The sequence below is a fragment of the Musa acuminata genome, chromosome BXJ1-1 (assembly GCF_036884655.1).
Source record: "Musa acuminata AAA Group cultivar baxijiao chromosome BXJ1-1, Cavendish_Baxijiao_AAA, whole genome shotgun sequence".
In the NCBI taxonomy this organism is placed as follows: Eukaryota; Viridiplantae; Streptophyta; class Magnoliopsida; order Zingiberales; family Musaceae; genus Musa; species Musa acuminata.
This window is the reverse complement of record NC_088327.1, coordinates 12,888,854-12,905,000: the sequence shown is the minus strand read 5'-3', so window position 1 is coordinate 12,905,000 and position 16,147 is coordinate 12,888,854. Positions and strand designations below refer to the sequence as shown.

Below are 16,147 nucleotides of genomic sequence, written 5' to 3'. Positions count from 1 at the left end.
GTCAGCACACAACTACCGATCTTCCGAATGCCAATGGCGAGGCAGCCAACTGGTTTGACAGCCACCATTAACGCCGCCATCCGATCCATATATTTCGATCATTGTCTTGTTCCTGTGTCTCACTTCCCACTATTAAATACGAAGTCAGACTTTGCTGTGTCACAGCAGAGTTCGAAGAGGAGAAGAGGCAACAGCTTGGAGCGGAGAAGAGATGGCGGAAGTGAAGCTCATCGCGGGGTGGGCGATCCCGTGCGTGGTGAGGTGGGGATAGCGCTGGGCCTCAAGGGAGTGGAGTCTGAGTTGCTGCAGGATGAGTTGGGGAAGAAGAGCGAGCTGCTTCTGAGATCGAATCCTGTGTCCAAGAAGATCCCCGTCCTTCTCCACCGCGGCAGGCCGGCCTGCGAGTCGATGGTCATCGTGCAGTACATCGACGCCGTCTGGGCCGCTTCCGGCCCTGCCATCCTGCCGGCCGACCACTACGAGCTCGTTCTCCACCGCTTCTGGGTTGTGTACATTGACGACAGCGTATCATCGATTCTGGTGACCAGTTCATCAACAGTACTAGGGATCCTTCGCAGTCGTCTTCTCTTCCACTTGATGCCAATATGACTCACACCATGTTGCAGTGGTGGCCTTCAGTGACTATAATCGGCAAGGCTCAGACCGAGGAAGCCAAGGCCGAAGCGATCGAGCAAGCGCTCACCGGGCTGACGCTTTTTGGAGGAGGCCTTCGGGAGTCCGAGCAAAGGAAAAGGTTTCTTTCGGAGGGGACGACATCGCTCTCGGCTGGATCAAAGCGATCGAGAAGCTGACCGCCCTCAAGCTTATAGACGAAGAGAAGACACCTCTCCTCGCCGGATGGGCGGAGAGGTTCTGCGCTCACGAGGCTGTAAAGCAGGTGACGCCGGAGACGGAGGAGTTGATGGAGTTCCTCAAGTTCCTTCAAGCAGCATGGAAGGCTCAACCTGCAGACTGAAGGAGCCTTTTGGCTGCTCGTGGTTGCATGCTATGGTGATGATGTATGTTGCGTGTGGGGAATCGGTCAACAGACTGTGATGTGATACGTGTTCGTGTTTTATTGGTGATATGACATCTCATACTATTTTTTTCGATGATGTCCAGTTTTTTGCTTGTGTGATGCGATTCGATTGGCGTGTTGGATATGTTATAATATAATTTAGGTCCCAACAAAGTGTCCGCATGCGAATGGTACGGGTTTTGTGCCACGTGATGTGCATGTGATCGATGGTAGACCGGGCCTGCCCCAAGCCCGCCCATGGAAGTGGGTTGGCTGCGGGGAGCGAACCCTCGTTTCGTGGCTGCCGCATCACCGCACCCCTCTTTCTCCGTTCCCACTCTCCCATTCCGGCTGTTCATGCCGTGGTTGGTTGACCCGTAACGCTGCATCCTCTTCGCAAATATGTCGGCAATCGGAAGAAGCTCTGTGAGTGGGTCTTCCTTACATCTGTTCTCTATGGTTCGTTTGACGAAAATCGATGGCTTTGCTTGTGCTCTCAAAATTTTAGTCCCGTTCTAGGGTTGTGAAGTTTGGTTAGAATTAGTGTTTCTTGGGTGTCGTTGGAGGGAAAAATTAGGGTTTTTTTTATACAATTGAAGCAACGCGTAATTTTTGTTTTGGGATTTTGGTGTTTTAGATTTGATCTGATGCCTTTCTTCTGCAAGTGCCTTTCATCATCGTTCCCCTATTTCCTCCATGACATTCTTTGGGACAGCCGATGCTGGGATGATCGTATATGAATCGCCATATGTGAGAATTTTTGTTCAGTTGGAACGCATATGGTGATTAACCTCGTGTGACCCGTTTCCAACATCAGTGGTATCCTCTTCGGCGATAATAACCTGGTTCCTCCCTTGGATGCAATTGTGATCTCAATTGTTATCTCTTACAGAAAGGTTTTTGTCGAGTAGCACTTTAATTATTAAGAAAAGAATGCAAATGCATATTACCTAACCTTTTCTGATGTCAAATTTAGTCATCCTCTAAGCTAGATTGTAGGAGCCAACCAAGATCTCTTTGCAGGACACATGCACCATCTGTAATGGATCTCGATGTGATGACCTAGCAAGACAAGGAAAGGAGGGTCAAGGATGATCCTAGCTGGTCACCTCTGATGTTCAAGTTAAGATGTGATGAAGGAAAGAGAAGTTGCAGTTAAAAATGAATTACCCAAAAAATGTTGTTTTCACCACTACCTCCCTATGTCTCAGAGTTTTTATCGACCAAGCGACTGAGTTTAGGTTTTCGTACATGTACGGATGCTATCAAAGTTTGTTACCTGTCAAGGTGAAGGCAGTAAGTGCCTGAAGTTGAAATTAAGTTATGCTGAGTTGTCTCAGGCATGATACCAGATCAAATATATGGTCAGGATGAGGACCTACAGGGACTTATCAACTCAGCTGGGACTGGCAAGTGCTTTGCGGGGATTGGGGATTTGATAGATGATACTTCCTTCTTATGCTAGCGGAATGTATGTGGGGGTCGACTGAATTTTAAAAAAGAAGATAATCTTTTAGCAAAGCTTGGTTGAAGCCTGATAATTAATTGGCAGCAAGTCAGATCTAAAGTATGAAAATACTTGTTGAATTTTGCAAACAAGATATTCAAGATAAATGTTCAAATGCCATTTGAACAAGTTTAAAATCCTTGCAATGTGATAGTTGGAAAAACTATAAAATTTGGTCATATTCAAAGTAACTGATATTTTGCTATATATGATTATTCTGAGAGGAAAAAAAAGAAAATGACAATAAAGTATTGAATAAGAAAATAATTAAACTTTTTGCACATTTAGCATTCAACATTCATGATCCTTGATATCATGATACCATATCGGTCTATACAGGATGATACGAGCAGCACAAATTAATGTGTAGAATGCCCTGTATGGTAGTACACCTCGTATTCAAGTGTATCTTGGTATGCTGATCATTACAAATCGATGTGGTTTGGTACAGTTTGATACAAATTTAGTACAAGTCTTTACTGATAATCACATGTTGGTACAAGTCTGTACCTTGTCCAGACTCTACCATTCCCAGATCTAGTTTGTTGTTAGAGGACTCTTAACTTCATCCTAACACACCATTTTATAAATATCTAGTCTACCAACAAGGCATTACATGAGACCACTATTGGAAAAGTTATTGGATAAAGTTACATATTCGTTATTTGTCACTAGACCACCTATCCCTCCCATACCACTTGGTCTGGTTTTAGTCTCTGGAGTTTTATTGCCCCCCCCACTTGGTCTGGTATTAGTCTGTGGAGTTTTATTGCCTGAATACTTGATATATTGTGTTTGAAACATTGGACTATCATTATATATCATTTTGATTAAGATGTGTTGTGATTGTCCGCTTGATTTATTAAATTGGTATTTGTTTAATATGATATACTGCCCATGATCACCTTTTAAGGTTCTAAATGATATATATTTATGATATTGATCATGACACCATAAATGTGATATGTTAGTGAGACTACTTTCATGTGGGTTTTGTTATTATTCAAAACCATAAAAAACCAACAAAAATGATTTATTTATTCTACACGCTTGGTCAAGCCAACATCCATATACATCGATGTTGGTGGTGTGCCATTCTTGTCTACCCAGTAAGGTTCATTACCAGTAGGGTACCATTTTGAGATGAGATCAATATGTGTACAGTTCTTGATTCGATCCTAGAATCTCCATACTAGGTAGGATCTTGACTGTAACAACCTCGCTTGAGGGAAACCATATGCTGCAGCAGGACCTTGACGCTAGTCTCAATCAGTCATGCTACAAACTACTTATCGATTATTAACAATGTAAACAATCATTGTGTGTGGTTTGACATTTCTAGTAGTGAACCCATTCTGGTCCTTGGTCAGACTGGTACGGGTCAGCGCATTGAAATATGGTATGCTCATATGTGCTGTTGAACTCTTATTAAGATTTTAATATACACGATATTGAGAGACGTGTTGTGGTCTGTGTCACCAACCTAACAGGCCAGCAGGTTGTTAGGTACTGCCTGATATGTATTGGTCTGGGTGAAACTTAGAATCATGATTATTACAACATTAACTATGATACTTCTATAGCTCTGAAAAAGCTACAGTGAGCTTCACCTTTTTGGCATTCTGCCCTTTACATATTCAAATTTAGTATATGCCACTCAAAAGCTGGAAATTACACTTACTCACTGTCTAAAGTGCATGATCCAGATAAATAATCAGCCTCGCTTAGGCTATGACCCTATGAGTACTTCCTGATATAAAAAGCAGAAGATACCTGTTAGGATCGGAGCGGCACTAAGAGGGGGGGGTGAATTAGTGCAGCGGATTAAAACTTCGATTTTAATCAAAATCTTTCGTACGTTAAGAACGAAACTTGAGAAATTTAACTTGAAGGCGTATTCTTAAAGTTGCGCAGCAAGAGTAATACAAACTAAAGCAGTAAGAAGATTTGCAGTAATGTAAATGACAATAATAAAAAGCAAACCAGAGATTACGCCGATTTTTAGAGTGGTTCGGTCAAATGACCTACTCCACTTGCGAGGCCCCTCTTCGATGAGGCTCCCACCTTCCACTAGCAAGTCTCTTGAAATGGAAGGGTAAACACCCCTCTTACAACCTTTTACAAGCAGCTCAACCTCTTACAAATTTTCAAAAAAAAGAAGGAGGAGAACTCTCTAGCAAATTGAAAACAAGACTTGCTAAGACTTTCTAAGACTTTTCTCTCAATCAAAATGCTTCTCCAAAAGTTGTAACCTCAGCTGAGATTTGAGGGGTATTTATAGGCCTCAAGAGGATTCAAATTTTGGGCTCCAAAATTTGAATTCTCTTAGGGTTCCCGGTGCTGGCGGTTCCACCGCCCAGCGCTCGGGTGCTGGACGGTGCAACCGCCCAGCCAAGGAGGTGTCACCGCCCAGCACTCGGGTGCTGGGCGGTGCCACCGCCCAGCCAGGCGGTTCCACCGCCTGGCTTTCCGATTCATTGGTTTGGCTTATTTTTCGCCCAAACCAAATTTGACTTTGGGCCCAGTTGGCCCCTAACCAGGATATAGGATTATCTCTTAATCCTAATCCTAATTACCGGTGAACTACATAAAAAAAAACATCCTAAGCAAGTTTTTTAACCGCGAACGTCGAGTCTTGTTCCGGCGAGCTTTCCGACGAACTTCTTCCGACGGACTCCCTGCAAGCTCCCAATCTTTGTGATGACTTTAACGAGTAGCCGAGCCTTCTTGGTGATCTCCGCGAGCCTCCGACGATTTCTTCGGCGAACTTCCGACACGTTCCCGATTTCTTCTCGGACGGTTCCGGCAGCATCTCCGATGATTCTTCGGTCTCTTAAACGTCCATCGAGCTCGACTCCGGTATCCTTGCTTTATGTTTTCTGGTTATCGTAGTTAATCCTGCACACTTAACTCAACAATTTGGATTAGATCAAATAACCCATCAATTGATTTTATCATCAAAATCCGAGATTCAACAATCTCCCCCTTTTTGATGATGACAATCAATTGATGACGGAGTTAAACGTAACTCCCCCTATCTATATGCCATATTATGAGAAGATAAAACACTTGAATTTCATCATTGAATTCAAGTATAAACCTATAAGCTTTAACCGTAGAACTTATCGTTATTCTCATTAAGCATAATGTAAATGCGAAACTTTGATGAAAATCATAAGTTAAATGATACGGGACGAGTTTTGCCACGATAGAAGATAAAGATTTTCAATATAAATTTCATGATATCAATCTTGTGATATTTTCAGGGATTTGCAAGTTATATAAGACATTCATATCACAAATTCATATTAGCCATGCTATCGTTCTGGTGTAAGTCATCACTTCTCCCCCTTTGTCATCAACAAAAAGAGACAAGCCAGCTAATTGATGATCATAGAAAAAGGTTTAGCATTTATCAAAGTTCTTCATTCAAATTTTCCAGAAATAGTTTGTCCAAAAGACATCATCATCTATGCAGATTAAGACAGTAGTTATCTAAAGGAAAGATCAGTTATCGTACAATCGATGACAAACATGAACTTGTTTTTGAACAGCAAACAGGACAGAATAAAAAGATACATCAATTTAATCCTTAGGAGGTAATCCACAGTGCTGATACATGATATCTATTTTTTCATTCATCTGTCGTAGTGTCTTCAAAATTTCAACTTGTTGATTCTGAATTTGTTCTTGCTGTGATTTGATCTGAGATAGCTCCGCCATAATAATATCTTCAGAGGAGGAAACAGGAGCTGAAGGTGCTGCTCCAAAGGGACTAGGAGGAGGAGATTCATTTCCCATAAGAATTGGTGTTTCGGGTTGTTCTATTTGTGTAGGAATTGGATCCGTTCTTCTAGGCTGCCTAACCCATATGCCATTGCTAAAAGTGCACCTTAGTTTTTTTAGCAGGTTTTTATTTATTATGTTATATCGATCATTTTGAATAGATTCTTCATTGGGTGGAATGCAAATGTCATAGGCATGAAGAATTCTAGTGATTAACCTCCCATATGGCAATATAGTATCCTTAGTCATAATTTCCTGCATGTGTTGGCGAATCAAGTACCCGAAACAATTATGCTGACCGGTCATAATCCAATACATGGTTCCTATCTCTAATTGACTTACTTCGTCAAGATGAAATTGTTTGGGGAATATGATGCTCGTGATAATGTGATGAAGAATTTTAGAGTTGAAAGGCATTAAGTGTTCACAGCTCTTGGGTAGGAAGTCAAGGTTTGGATTTGCAAAAATTGTTTTCACGGCTTCGGAATAGGTTGCTCCTATTTTTTTGACGTCCCATTTACCTTTAAAATAGCATCCCCTATCTTTTTCAGTTATGCCAATTAGCTCACAAATGGTGCTGTCAAAAATTCTAATGGGTGTTCCTAGAATGTAAGTGCTTAGGCTATCATTGTCTTCATATAGGTTGGTATAGAACAATCTCACTAACCGTGGATAGATTGGTTCATCTATTTGTAGTAGAGGTAGAGCTTCTAGTTGAGCAAACCATTTAATTGGATCTAAGTCTTCTAGTTCATCCAAATCAATGTATTTTCCCTTATGGACACATCGTATTTCAAATTTTGGAAAGCTAAGGGCTACCTCTTTTGATCTAAAAAGGTCATGGTTATATGAATCTCCTTGAATCCTTATTCCTTTTGATCTCTTTGGAGCCATTTTCTAGACAGGATGATGATACCAATTGTTAAAAATAAGCAAGAGAAAGAGAAAAGAAAGGAGGGATTTCAAGAATTACCTCGTGGAGATTATGTTGAGAGATGGAAGGCTTGGACCACCAAGAATCCTTCTCCAATGTGTCTAAGAGTTAGAATGAGGGTTAGAGGAAATGGGAGTGGGTTTTGAGAGCTCTCTCTTCGGGTTGGGGGCGGTGTCACCGCCGGCCCTAACCCCTTGGGTTAATAAGGGTCGCTCGGTCGGTGCCACCGCCAAACCGAGCGGTGTCACCGCCTGGCGCCCGAGCGCTCAGGCGGTGCAACCGCCAAATCTGGCGGTGCCACCGCTGGCATCCCGTGGTGGAAAAATTTTCTTCCTCACCCTCCCTTTTTTTGTTTGCTTCCCTCAAGATAATAAGTTATACTTTAATGGATCATTTTGAATTGAAGAAGAAATCAAATCCATAAAAGAAAGGAAAAGAACGAGTCATTTTTCGTGAAGCTCATTTTAGGGACAATTTAACATGCCTAATTCCCTTCTAATGAATTCAAATTGATCTTCGTTCAGAGCTTTTGTGAATATATCTGCTAATTGATGCTTTGTGTCAATGAATTCTAGAACAACATTATTGTTAAGGACATGATCGCGTATGAAATGATGCCTAACGTCGATGTGCTTAGTTCTAGAATGCTGAATTGGATTTTTAGTAAGACATATGGCACTAGTATTATCACATTTTATGGGAATATTTTTAAAGTGAATTCCATAGTCTTCTAATGTATTTTTCATCCAAATGACTTGTGCACAACATGCACTTGCAGCTATGTATTCGGCTTCTGCCGTAGATAGTGCAACTGAATTTTGTTTCTTGGAAGTCCAAGAAACAAGTGCATGTCCTAAAAATTGGCATGTTCCGGATGTACTTTTTCTATCTATTCTGCATCCGCCAAAATCGACATCCGCATAGGCTATTAAATCAAAATTTTCAGATTTTGGATACCACAATCCTAAATTTGAAGTTCCTTTAAGATACCTAAATATTCTTTTAACACTCTTAAGATGAGATAATTTAGGATTAGATTGAAACCTAGCGCAAAGTCCTACACTAAACATAATATCCGGTCTAGTCGCAGTGAGGTAGAGTAGACTACCTATCATTCCCCTATATGTTTTTTGATCGAAACTTTCACCATTTTCATCCATATCTAACTTAGTCGCAGTACTCATAGGGGTGTTTATTGCTTTTGAATTATCCATGTTAAATCGTTTTAACAATTCTAATGTATATTTGGATTGGTTAAGAAATATACCATCACTAAGTTGTTTGATTTGTAATCCCAAAAAGAAAGTTAATTCACCCATTAAACTCATTTCAAATTCAAGACTCATACATTTGGCAAATGATTCACATAGTGATTCATCCGAAGAGCCAAACACAATATCGTCAACATAAATTTGTACAATAAGAAAATTATTTTCAAAATGTTTAATAAACAATGTAGTATCAACCTTGCCTTTGGTAAAATTATTTAAAATAAGAAAGGAACTAAGCCTTTCATACCAAGCTCTAGGAGCTTGTTTTAAGCCATAGAGAGCTTTAGTCAATTTGAATACATGATTAGGAAGAAGAGAATTTTCAAATCCGGGAGGTTGTTCGACAAATACTTCTTCGGAAATAAAACCATTCAAGAAAGCACTTTTAACATCCATTTGAAATAGTTTAAAATTATTACTACTAGCATAGGCAAGGAGCATCCTTATGGCTTCTAATCGAGCCACGGGAGCGAAGGTTTCTTCGTAATCGATACCTTCTTCTTGGTTGAAACCTTTGGCCACTAATCTAGCCTTGTTTCTAACCACGATACCATTTTCGTCTTGCTTGTTTCTAAAGACCCACTTAGTACCTATGACTAAGTGGTCACTTGGTCTAGGAACAAGCTTCCATACCTCATTCCTCTCAAATTGGTTCAATTCTTCTTGCATTGCAATGATCCAAAAATCATCTTTTAAGGCTTCGTCAATGCATTTAGGTTCAATTTGAGAAAGGAAAGCGGCGTTAGCACAGAAATTTTTTAAAGAAGAACGAGTTTGAACCCCTTTTGATGTATCTCCTATAATTTGCTCTTTTGGATGAGCATCTACATACTTCCATTCTTTTGGTAAAGAAATTTCGGAAGAAGATGCATTCAAATGGCTATTTTGAGGAGAGGGTTCATTTAAATTCAAATTATCAAAGCCAAGATCATCATCAAAATCATTTTTCTTTAAATCGGAAATTTCATTAAAAACTACATGAATAGACTCTTCAATTACTAAAGTTCTTTTATTAAAAACCCGAAAAGCTTTAGAAACGGAAGAGTAACCAAGAAAGATGCCTTCATCGGATTTAGCATCAAATTTTCCTAAAGCATCCCTTTCATTTAAAATAAAGCATTTACAACCAAAAACTTTAAAATAGGAGATGTTTGGTTTTTTGTTATTCCATAATTCATAGGGAGTTTTGGATAAGGATGGTCTTATTAGGACTCTATTCATGATGTAGCAAGCCGTATTTACGGCTTCGGCCCAAAAGTACTTAGGTAAACTTTGTTCATTCAACATAGTTCTTGCCATTTCTTGTAGGTTTCTATTTTTCCTTTCAACTACTCCATTTTGTTGAGGATTTCTTGGAGTTGAGAAGTTGTGATTGTACCCATTACTTTCGCAAAAATTTTGAAAGTCACGGTTTTGGAATTCACCACCGTGATCACTCCGAATTGATGAAATCATGAGGCCTTTTTCGTTTTGAGTGAGTTTACAAAATTTAGAGAAACACTTGAAGCAATCACTTTTGTGAGCTAAGAAATAGGTCCAAGTGTATCTAGAGTAGTCATCCACAATCACAAAAGCATATTTGCTTCCACCTAGACTTGTTGTATCAATTGGTCCAAATAAGTCCAAATGGATCAATTGTAATGGTCTAGTAGTGCTAATTTGATTTTTTGGTTTGAAGCTTGTTTTTATTTGTTTGCCTAGTTGACATGCATCGCATACTTTGTCCTTAATAAACTTTAAATTTGGAATTCCTCGTACTAATTCTTGAGATGAGATCTTAGATATTGTTTTCATGCTTGCATGGCCTAATCTCCTATGCCAAAGCCAAGCATCATCATTTACGACGGAGAAGCACATTTCATTACTTAGTTCATCAAGATTGATGGTATAGACATTATTTTGTTTTAAAGCAATCATAGTCATGTTATGATTTGGTTTTTCAATAATGCACATATTTGATTCAAATCTAACGATGTAACCTTTATCGCATAGTTGACTAATACTCAAGAGATTATGTTTCAATCCATCAACTAGTAAGACATCATCAATGGAAAAATTAAATTTGTTACCAATAGTTCCCTTGCCAATGATTTTGCCCTTGTTGTTGTCTCCGAAGGTAACGTACCCTTCTTCTTTGCTAGTGAGCATAGAGAAATGAGATGGATCTCCAGTCATATGTCTTGAGCATCCACTATCGAGATACCATCTCTTGCTCCTAGCTTGTGGGTTTGTCTACAAAAGAGGATGATTTTTAGGTACCCATTTGATTTTGGGTGCCTCAAAAATTGACCCACTAACTTTGTTATTTATGATTGAATTCTTTATAGTTCCTTTAGGAACCCATATTAATTTTTGTGAACTAATCTTCCTAAATGGGCATTTGTAGGCAATATGTCCGGATTTGCAACAAAAGTTGCATTTCATATAAGAGGAAACATGTAATGTAGGTCCTTTTATGAAAGTGGTAGGATTTTGATGTAATCCTTTTACAAATCCAATTCCATTTCTATTTGCGATGTGACCCTTGTGTGCAAGGATCATATCTAATCCTTTGCTACCAACCTTAAACTTGTTTAAGGTTTCCTTAAGAAGCAAATTTTCATTTTTTATTGCTTCTAAGTGCTCACACTTAGAGCATGGAGGAGTTTGAAGACTATCAAACTTATCTTGTAGCAAAGCATGCTCTTTCTTTAAGATACTTAACTTCTTGCTAACAGTTCTACATTCATCAAATAATTCATGAAAAGCGATAGATAGTTCTTCAAAAGATAAATCATCATTAAATAAATCACATACCTCTTCTCCTAACGCCATTAGCGCGTAATGAGCAACTTGCTCGGTGTTGGACTCCTCTTCTTCGGATGCGCTTGAATCATCCCACGTTGCCTTGAACGCCTTCTTCTTTGATGTCCTCTTTTTGGCTTGAGGACAATCGTTCTTGTAGTGTCCCGGTTTTTTGCATTCATAGCAAATCACTTGGTCCTTCTTTTGTTCAAATTTATTTTTTGTATTATTTTTAAATCTGTTCTTTCTTAAATATTTTTTAAATTTTTGAGTCAAAAGTGCAATGTCATTGTCACTGTCCTCATCACTTGATGTTCCTTTCAAGTGGTCTTCTTGTGATTTGAGTGCCATATCCTTCCTGTTCTTTGGAAGGGGGTTCTCGAGCTCGTCATGAGCTTGACATGTCATTTCGTAGGTCATTAGAGACCCAATGAGTTCTTCAAGAGGGAATGCTTTAAGGTCTTTGGCCTCTTGAATGGCCGTAACTTTTGGATCCCAACTTTTAGGGAGGGATCTTAAGATTTTAGTTACTAGTTCAAAGTTAGTAAAATCTTTACCAAGAGCTTTGAGTCCATTGATGACATCCGTAAACCGGGTGTACATGTCTCCGATGGACTCACTTGGTTTCATTCGGAAAAGTTCGTAAGAGTGCACAAGGATGTTGATTTTGGACTCTTTCACTCGGCTAGTGCCTTCATGAGTGACCTCAAGAGTTCTCCAAATATCAAAAGCCGAATCACACATTGAAACACGATTAAATTCGTTTTTGTCTAGTGCACAAAACAAGGCATTCATAGCCTTTGCATTTAAAGCAAAAACCTTCTTCTCCGATTCATTCCATTCGCTCATCGGAAGAGAAGATTTTTGAAATCCATTCTCGACAATAGACCAAAGCTCAAAGTCCATAGAAATGAGGAAGATTCTCATGCGAGTCTTCCAATATGTGTAATCGGACCCATTAAACAAAGGTGGTCGTGCAATAGAATGGCCCTCTTGCATGCCGGAGTAAGCCATCTCTCTTGGGTATTAAACCAAATATGAGAGATAACCTTGCTCTGATACCACTTGTTAGGATCGGAGCGGCACTAAGAGGGGGGGGTGAATTAGTGCAGCGGATTAAAACTTCGATTTTAATCAAAATCTTTCGTACGTTAAGAACGAAACTTGAGAAATTTAAATTGAAGGCGTATTCTTAAAGTTGCGCAGCAAGAGTAATACAAACTAAAGCAGTAAGAAGATTTGCAGTAATGTAAATGACAATAATAAAAAGCAAACCAGAGATTACGCCGATTTTTAGAGTGGTTCGGTCAAATGACCTACTCCACTTGCGAGGCCCCTCTTCGATGAGGCTCCCACCTTCCACTAGCAAGTCTCTTGAAATGGAAGGGTAAACACCCCTCTTACAACCTTTTACAAGCAGCTCAACCTCTTACAAATTTTCAAAAAAAAGGAGGAGAACTCTCTAGCAAATTGAAAACAAGACTTGCTAAGACTTTCTAAGACTTTTCTCTCAATCAAAATGCTTCTCCAAAAGTTGTAACCTCAGCTGAGATTTGAGGGGTATTTATAGGCCTCAAGAGGATTCAAATTTTGGGCTCCAAAATTTGAATTCTCTTAGGGTTCCCGGTGCTGGCGGTTCCACCGCCCAGCCAGGCGGTGCCACCGCCCAGCGCTCGGGTGCTGGACGGTGCAACCGCCCAGCCAAGGAGGTGTCACCGCCCAGCACTCGGGTGCTGGGCGGTGCCACCGCCTGGCTTTCCGATTCATTGGTTTGGCTTATTTTTCGCCCAAACCAAATTTGACTTTGGGCCCAGTTGGCCCCTAACCAGGATATAGGATTATCTCTTAATCCTAATCCTAATTACCGGTGAACTACATAAAAAAAAACATCCTAAGCAAGTTTTTTAACCGCGAACGTCGAGTCTTGTTCCGGCGAGCTTTCCGACGAACTTCTTCCGACGGACTCCCTGCAAGCTCCCAATCTTTGTGATGACTTTAACGAGTAGCCGAGCCTTCTTGGTGATCTCCGCGAGCCTCCGACGATTTCTTCGGCGAACTTCCGACACGTTCCCGATTTCTTCTCGGACGGTTCCGGCAGCATCTCCGATGATTCTTCGGTCTCTTAAACGTCCATCGAGCTCGACTCCGGTATCCTTGCTTTATGTTTTCTGGTTATCGTAGTTAATCCTGCACACTTAACTCAACAATTTGGATTAGATCAAATAACCCATCAATTGATTTTATCATCAAAATCCGAGATTCAACAATACCTTCTTCCTACTTTGTGAATGGAAGTAGTTGAACCTTTCTGTTGGTCCTGTTTTGGATCCCTCAACACCCTTTTCCAATCACAGGACAGGTTGGTGAAAGAGACAAGCTATTCTTCCTAAATGTCCATAACAAGATTACCCTGCAGAGTTTTAAAAGCAGAGATAAGGTTTTGAGTGGGAACCATAAATATGACAGTTTAGATTTCTAGGGGACTGAGGAATAAAAAAGAAAAAAAGAAAAATAGTTGATTGGTTGGTGGTGGAAAAATGCTTGTCTAAATAGGATATAGATTCCAATCATCATGTTAGCAATTTTTTTATTAAGTGAAGACGAGCTTTGTAGAAACTATAATTACAAAATCCATTCCAGGTGATCCTTTGCTGTATATTTTGTTCACTAGAAAACAGTAGGAAGTTTTCAGATCAAAGTGCAACAAGGAGAGCCTATAAAAGACTAGGATTGTTAGAGAACACTTGATGGTCCTTAATGACTTTTGAAGGACATGATTCTGAAGATAGAAATATGGAGAGGAGTTTATTTTGTCGAACATAGATAATTGGGATTTTAAGTTTTGCACTTTTTGGTCTTTTATAATACTGTAAACAATGATAGTATGTGCTTAATTTCTTGTTTTCTGCTTGACAAGGTTTAGTAGGAAAAGATGTATGTGACTGGGAGATGTTCTACATACTTCTTTAATTACATTTGTTCAATTTCAGAAAGTTTCTTGACATCCTTCTTAAATAAGTAAATGCAATACATTGTGGTGCATCAATGCTCTCTTGTTGTATATTTTCTTAAGCATGCCATTATTTAATTGTCTTAGTTGTGTATGTTATGTGCTTCTCTTAGGCACCTCTCAAGAACTTTTCTTCGCGATACAAGGCTGAACTGCTTCATCATTTTAAAACCTGGAGGTTAAATTCTGCTTGTAGATCACTCAGCACCCAGGCTGCAACAACTGGAAGTACTCCTCAGCCTCCACCACCACCCCCACCTCCGGAAAAGACCCATTTTGGTGGTCTAAAGGATGAAGATCGCATCTTCACCAATTTGTATGGCTTGCACGATCCTCTTCTGAAAGGTGCGATGAAACGGGGTGACTGGTATAGAACCAAGGACTTGGTACTTAAGGGTAGTGACTGGATTGTTAATGAAATCAAGAAATCTGGTCTACGCGGCCGTGGAGGTGCTGGTTTTCCATCTGGTCTTAAGTGGTCTTTCATGCCCAAGGTATCCGATGGCCGCCCTTCTTATCTTGTTGTCAATGCTGATGAGAGTGAACCTGGTACATGTAAAGACAGAGAAATAATGCGCCATGATCCTCATAAACTGCTTGAAGGGTGCCTGATTGCTGGAGTTGGTATGAGGGCAACAGCTGCTTACATTTACATAAGAGGGGAGTATGTAAATGAACGATTAACTCTTGAAAAGGCTAGAAAGGAAGCTTATCAAGCTGGACTTTTGGGGAAGAATGCTTGTGGATCAGGTTATGATTTTGATGTACATATACACTTTGGTGCTGGAGCATACATCTGTGGTGAAGAGACAGCATTACTGGAGAGTCTTGAAGGAAAGCAAGGAAAACCAAGGCTGAAGCCTCCTTTCCCAGCTAATGCTGGACTATATGGCTGTCCGACAACTGTAACAAATGTGGAGACTGTGGCTGTATCTCCCACAATTTTGCGGCGAGGACCAGAATGGTTCGCAAGCTTTGGCCGAAAAAATAACTCCGGCACAAAACTATTCTGCATATCCGGTCATGTCAACAAACCTTGCACCGTGGAAGAGGAGATGAGCATCCCATTGAAGGAATTGTTAGAGAGGCACTGTGGTGGTGTTAGAGGAGGTTGGGATAACTTGTTGGCAGTCATCCCAGGAGGTTCCTCGGTTCCTCTCCTTCCCAAGCACATATGTGATGATGTCTTAATGGATTATGATGCTCTCAAAGCTGTTCAATCTGGATTGGGCACCGCGGCTGTGATTGTGATGGACAAATCCACTGATGTCGTGGATGCGATAGCAAGACTATCTTACTTCTACAAGCATGAGAGTTGTGGCCAGTGCACTCCCTGCAGAGAGGGTACTGGATGGCTATGGATGATTATGGAGAGATTGAAGGTGGGGAATGCTATGCTGGAGGAGATTGATATGCTACAGGAAGTCACGAAGCAGATTGAAGGGCACACCATATGTGCTCTTGGTGATGCCGCTGCATGGCCAGTGCAGGGTCTTATCAGGCATTTTAGGCCAGAACTAGAAAAGAGGATCAGGGAGAGAGCGCAGAAACAGCTCTTGGAGGCTGCAGCTGCTTGAGTCCTCTGGCCTGACCATGCCGAACATCTTTCTTCCATTTATTGCAGCTTATTATCTTATCTATGAAAATAATGAACTTCTTTTAGAGGTCATATGTAAAGACACCTTATATGCTGTTCTTGAGCTTGTGCTCTTAAACTAGTTTCTGATGGCATGGAAAGAGCAGGTCTGTTGTAGCTCTCTTGTTGAACCTCTCAGATTGTAAATTTTGGGATTGCATCCTTTAGACTTCAAAGCTAAGAACTCATTTGTTGCGTGTC

The 16,147-nt window shown here is 40.3% G+C and overlaps 2 protein-coding genes across 4 annotated transcripts; both read left to right on the top strand.

Annotated features, from left to right (window-relative positions):
- Window positions 1-27: 27 nt before the first annotated feature.
- On the top strand, window positions 28-1,184 carry LOC103994768 (glutathione S-transferase U18-like). Of its 2 annotated transcripts, XR_010513637.1 has the most exons (3): window positions 28-540; window positions 627-898; window positions 951-1,184. XR_010513637.1 is itself a non-coding variant. In XM_018828411.2 (2 exons), the coding sequence occupies exons 1-2, from the start codon at window positions 28-30 to the stop codon at window positions 810-812; spliced, it is 699 nt and encodes a 232-aa protein (XP_018683956.2). In that variant the 3' UTR covers window positions 813-1,184. The 2 variants fall into 2 exon arrangements, 1 of the variants encoding a protein (XP_018683956.2); XM_018828411.2 differs by having other exon boundaries at window positions 627-1,184.
- An 83-nt stretch (window positions 1,185-1,267) lies between these two features.
- On the top strand, window positions 1,268-16,147 carry LOC135585186 (NADH dehydrogenase [ubiquinone] flavoprotein 1, mitochondrial-like). 2 transcript variants are annotated; one of them, XM_065184345.1, is made up of 2 exons: window positions 1,268-1,444; window positions 14,424-16,147. In XM_065184345.1, the coding sequence occupies exons 1-2, from the start codon at window positions 1,421-1,423 to the stop codon at window positions 15,885-15,887; spliced, it is 1,488 nt and encodes a 495-aa protein (XP_065040417.1). In that variant the 5' UTR covers window positions 1,268-1,420; the 3' UTR covers window positions 15,888-16,147. The 2 variants fall into 2 exon arrangements, with proteins under 2 accessions (XP_065040417.1, XP_065040414.1); XM_065184342.1 differs by having other exon boundaries at window positions 1,268-1,477.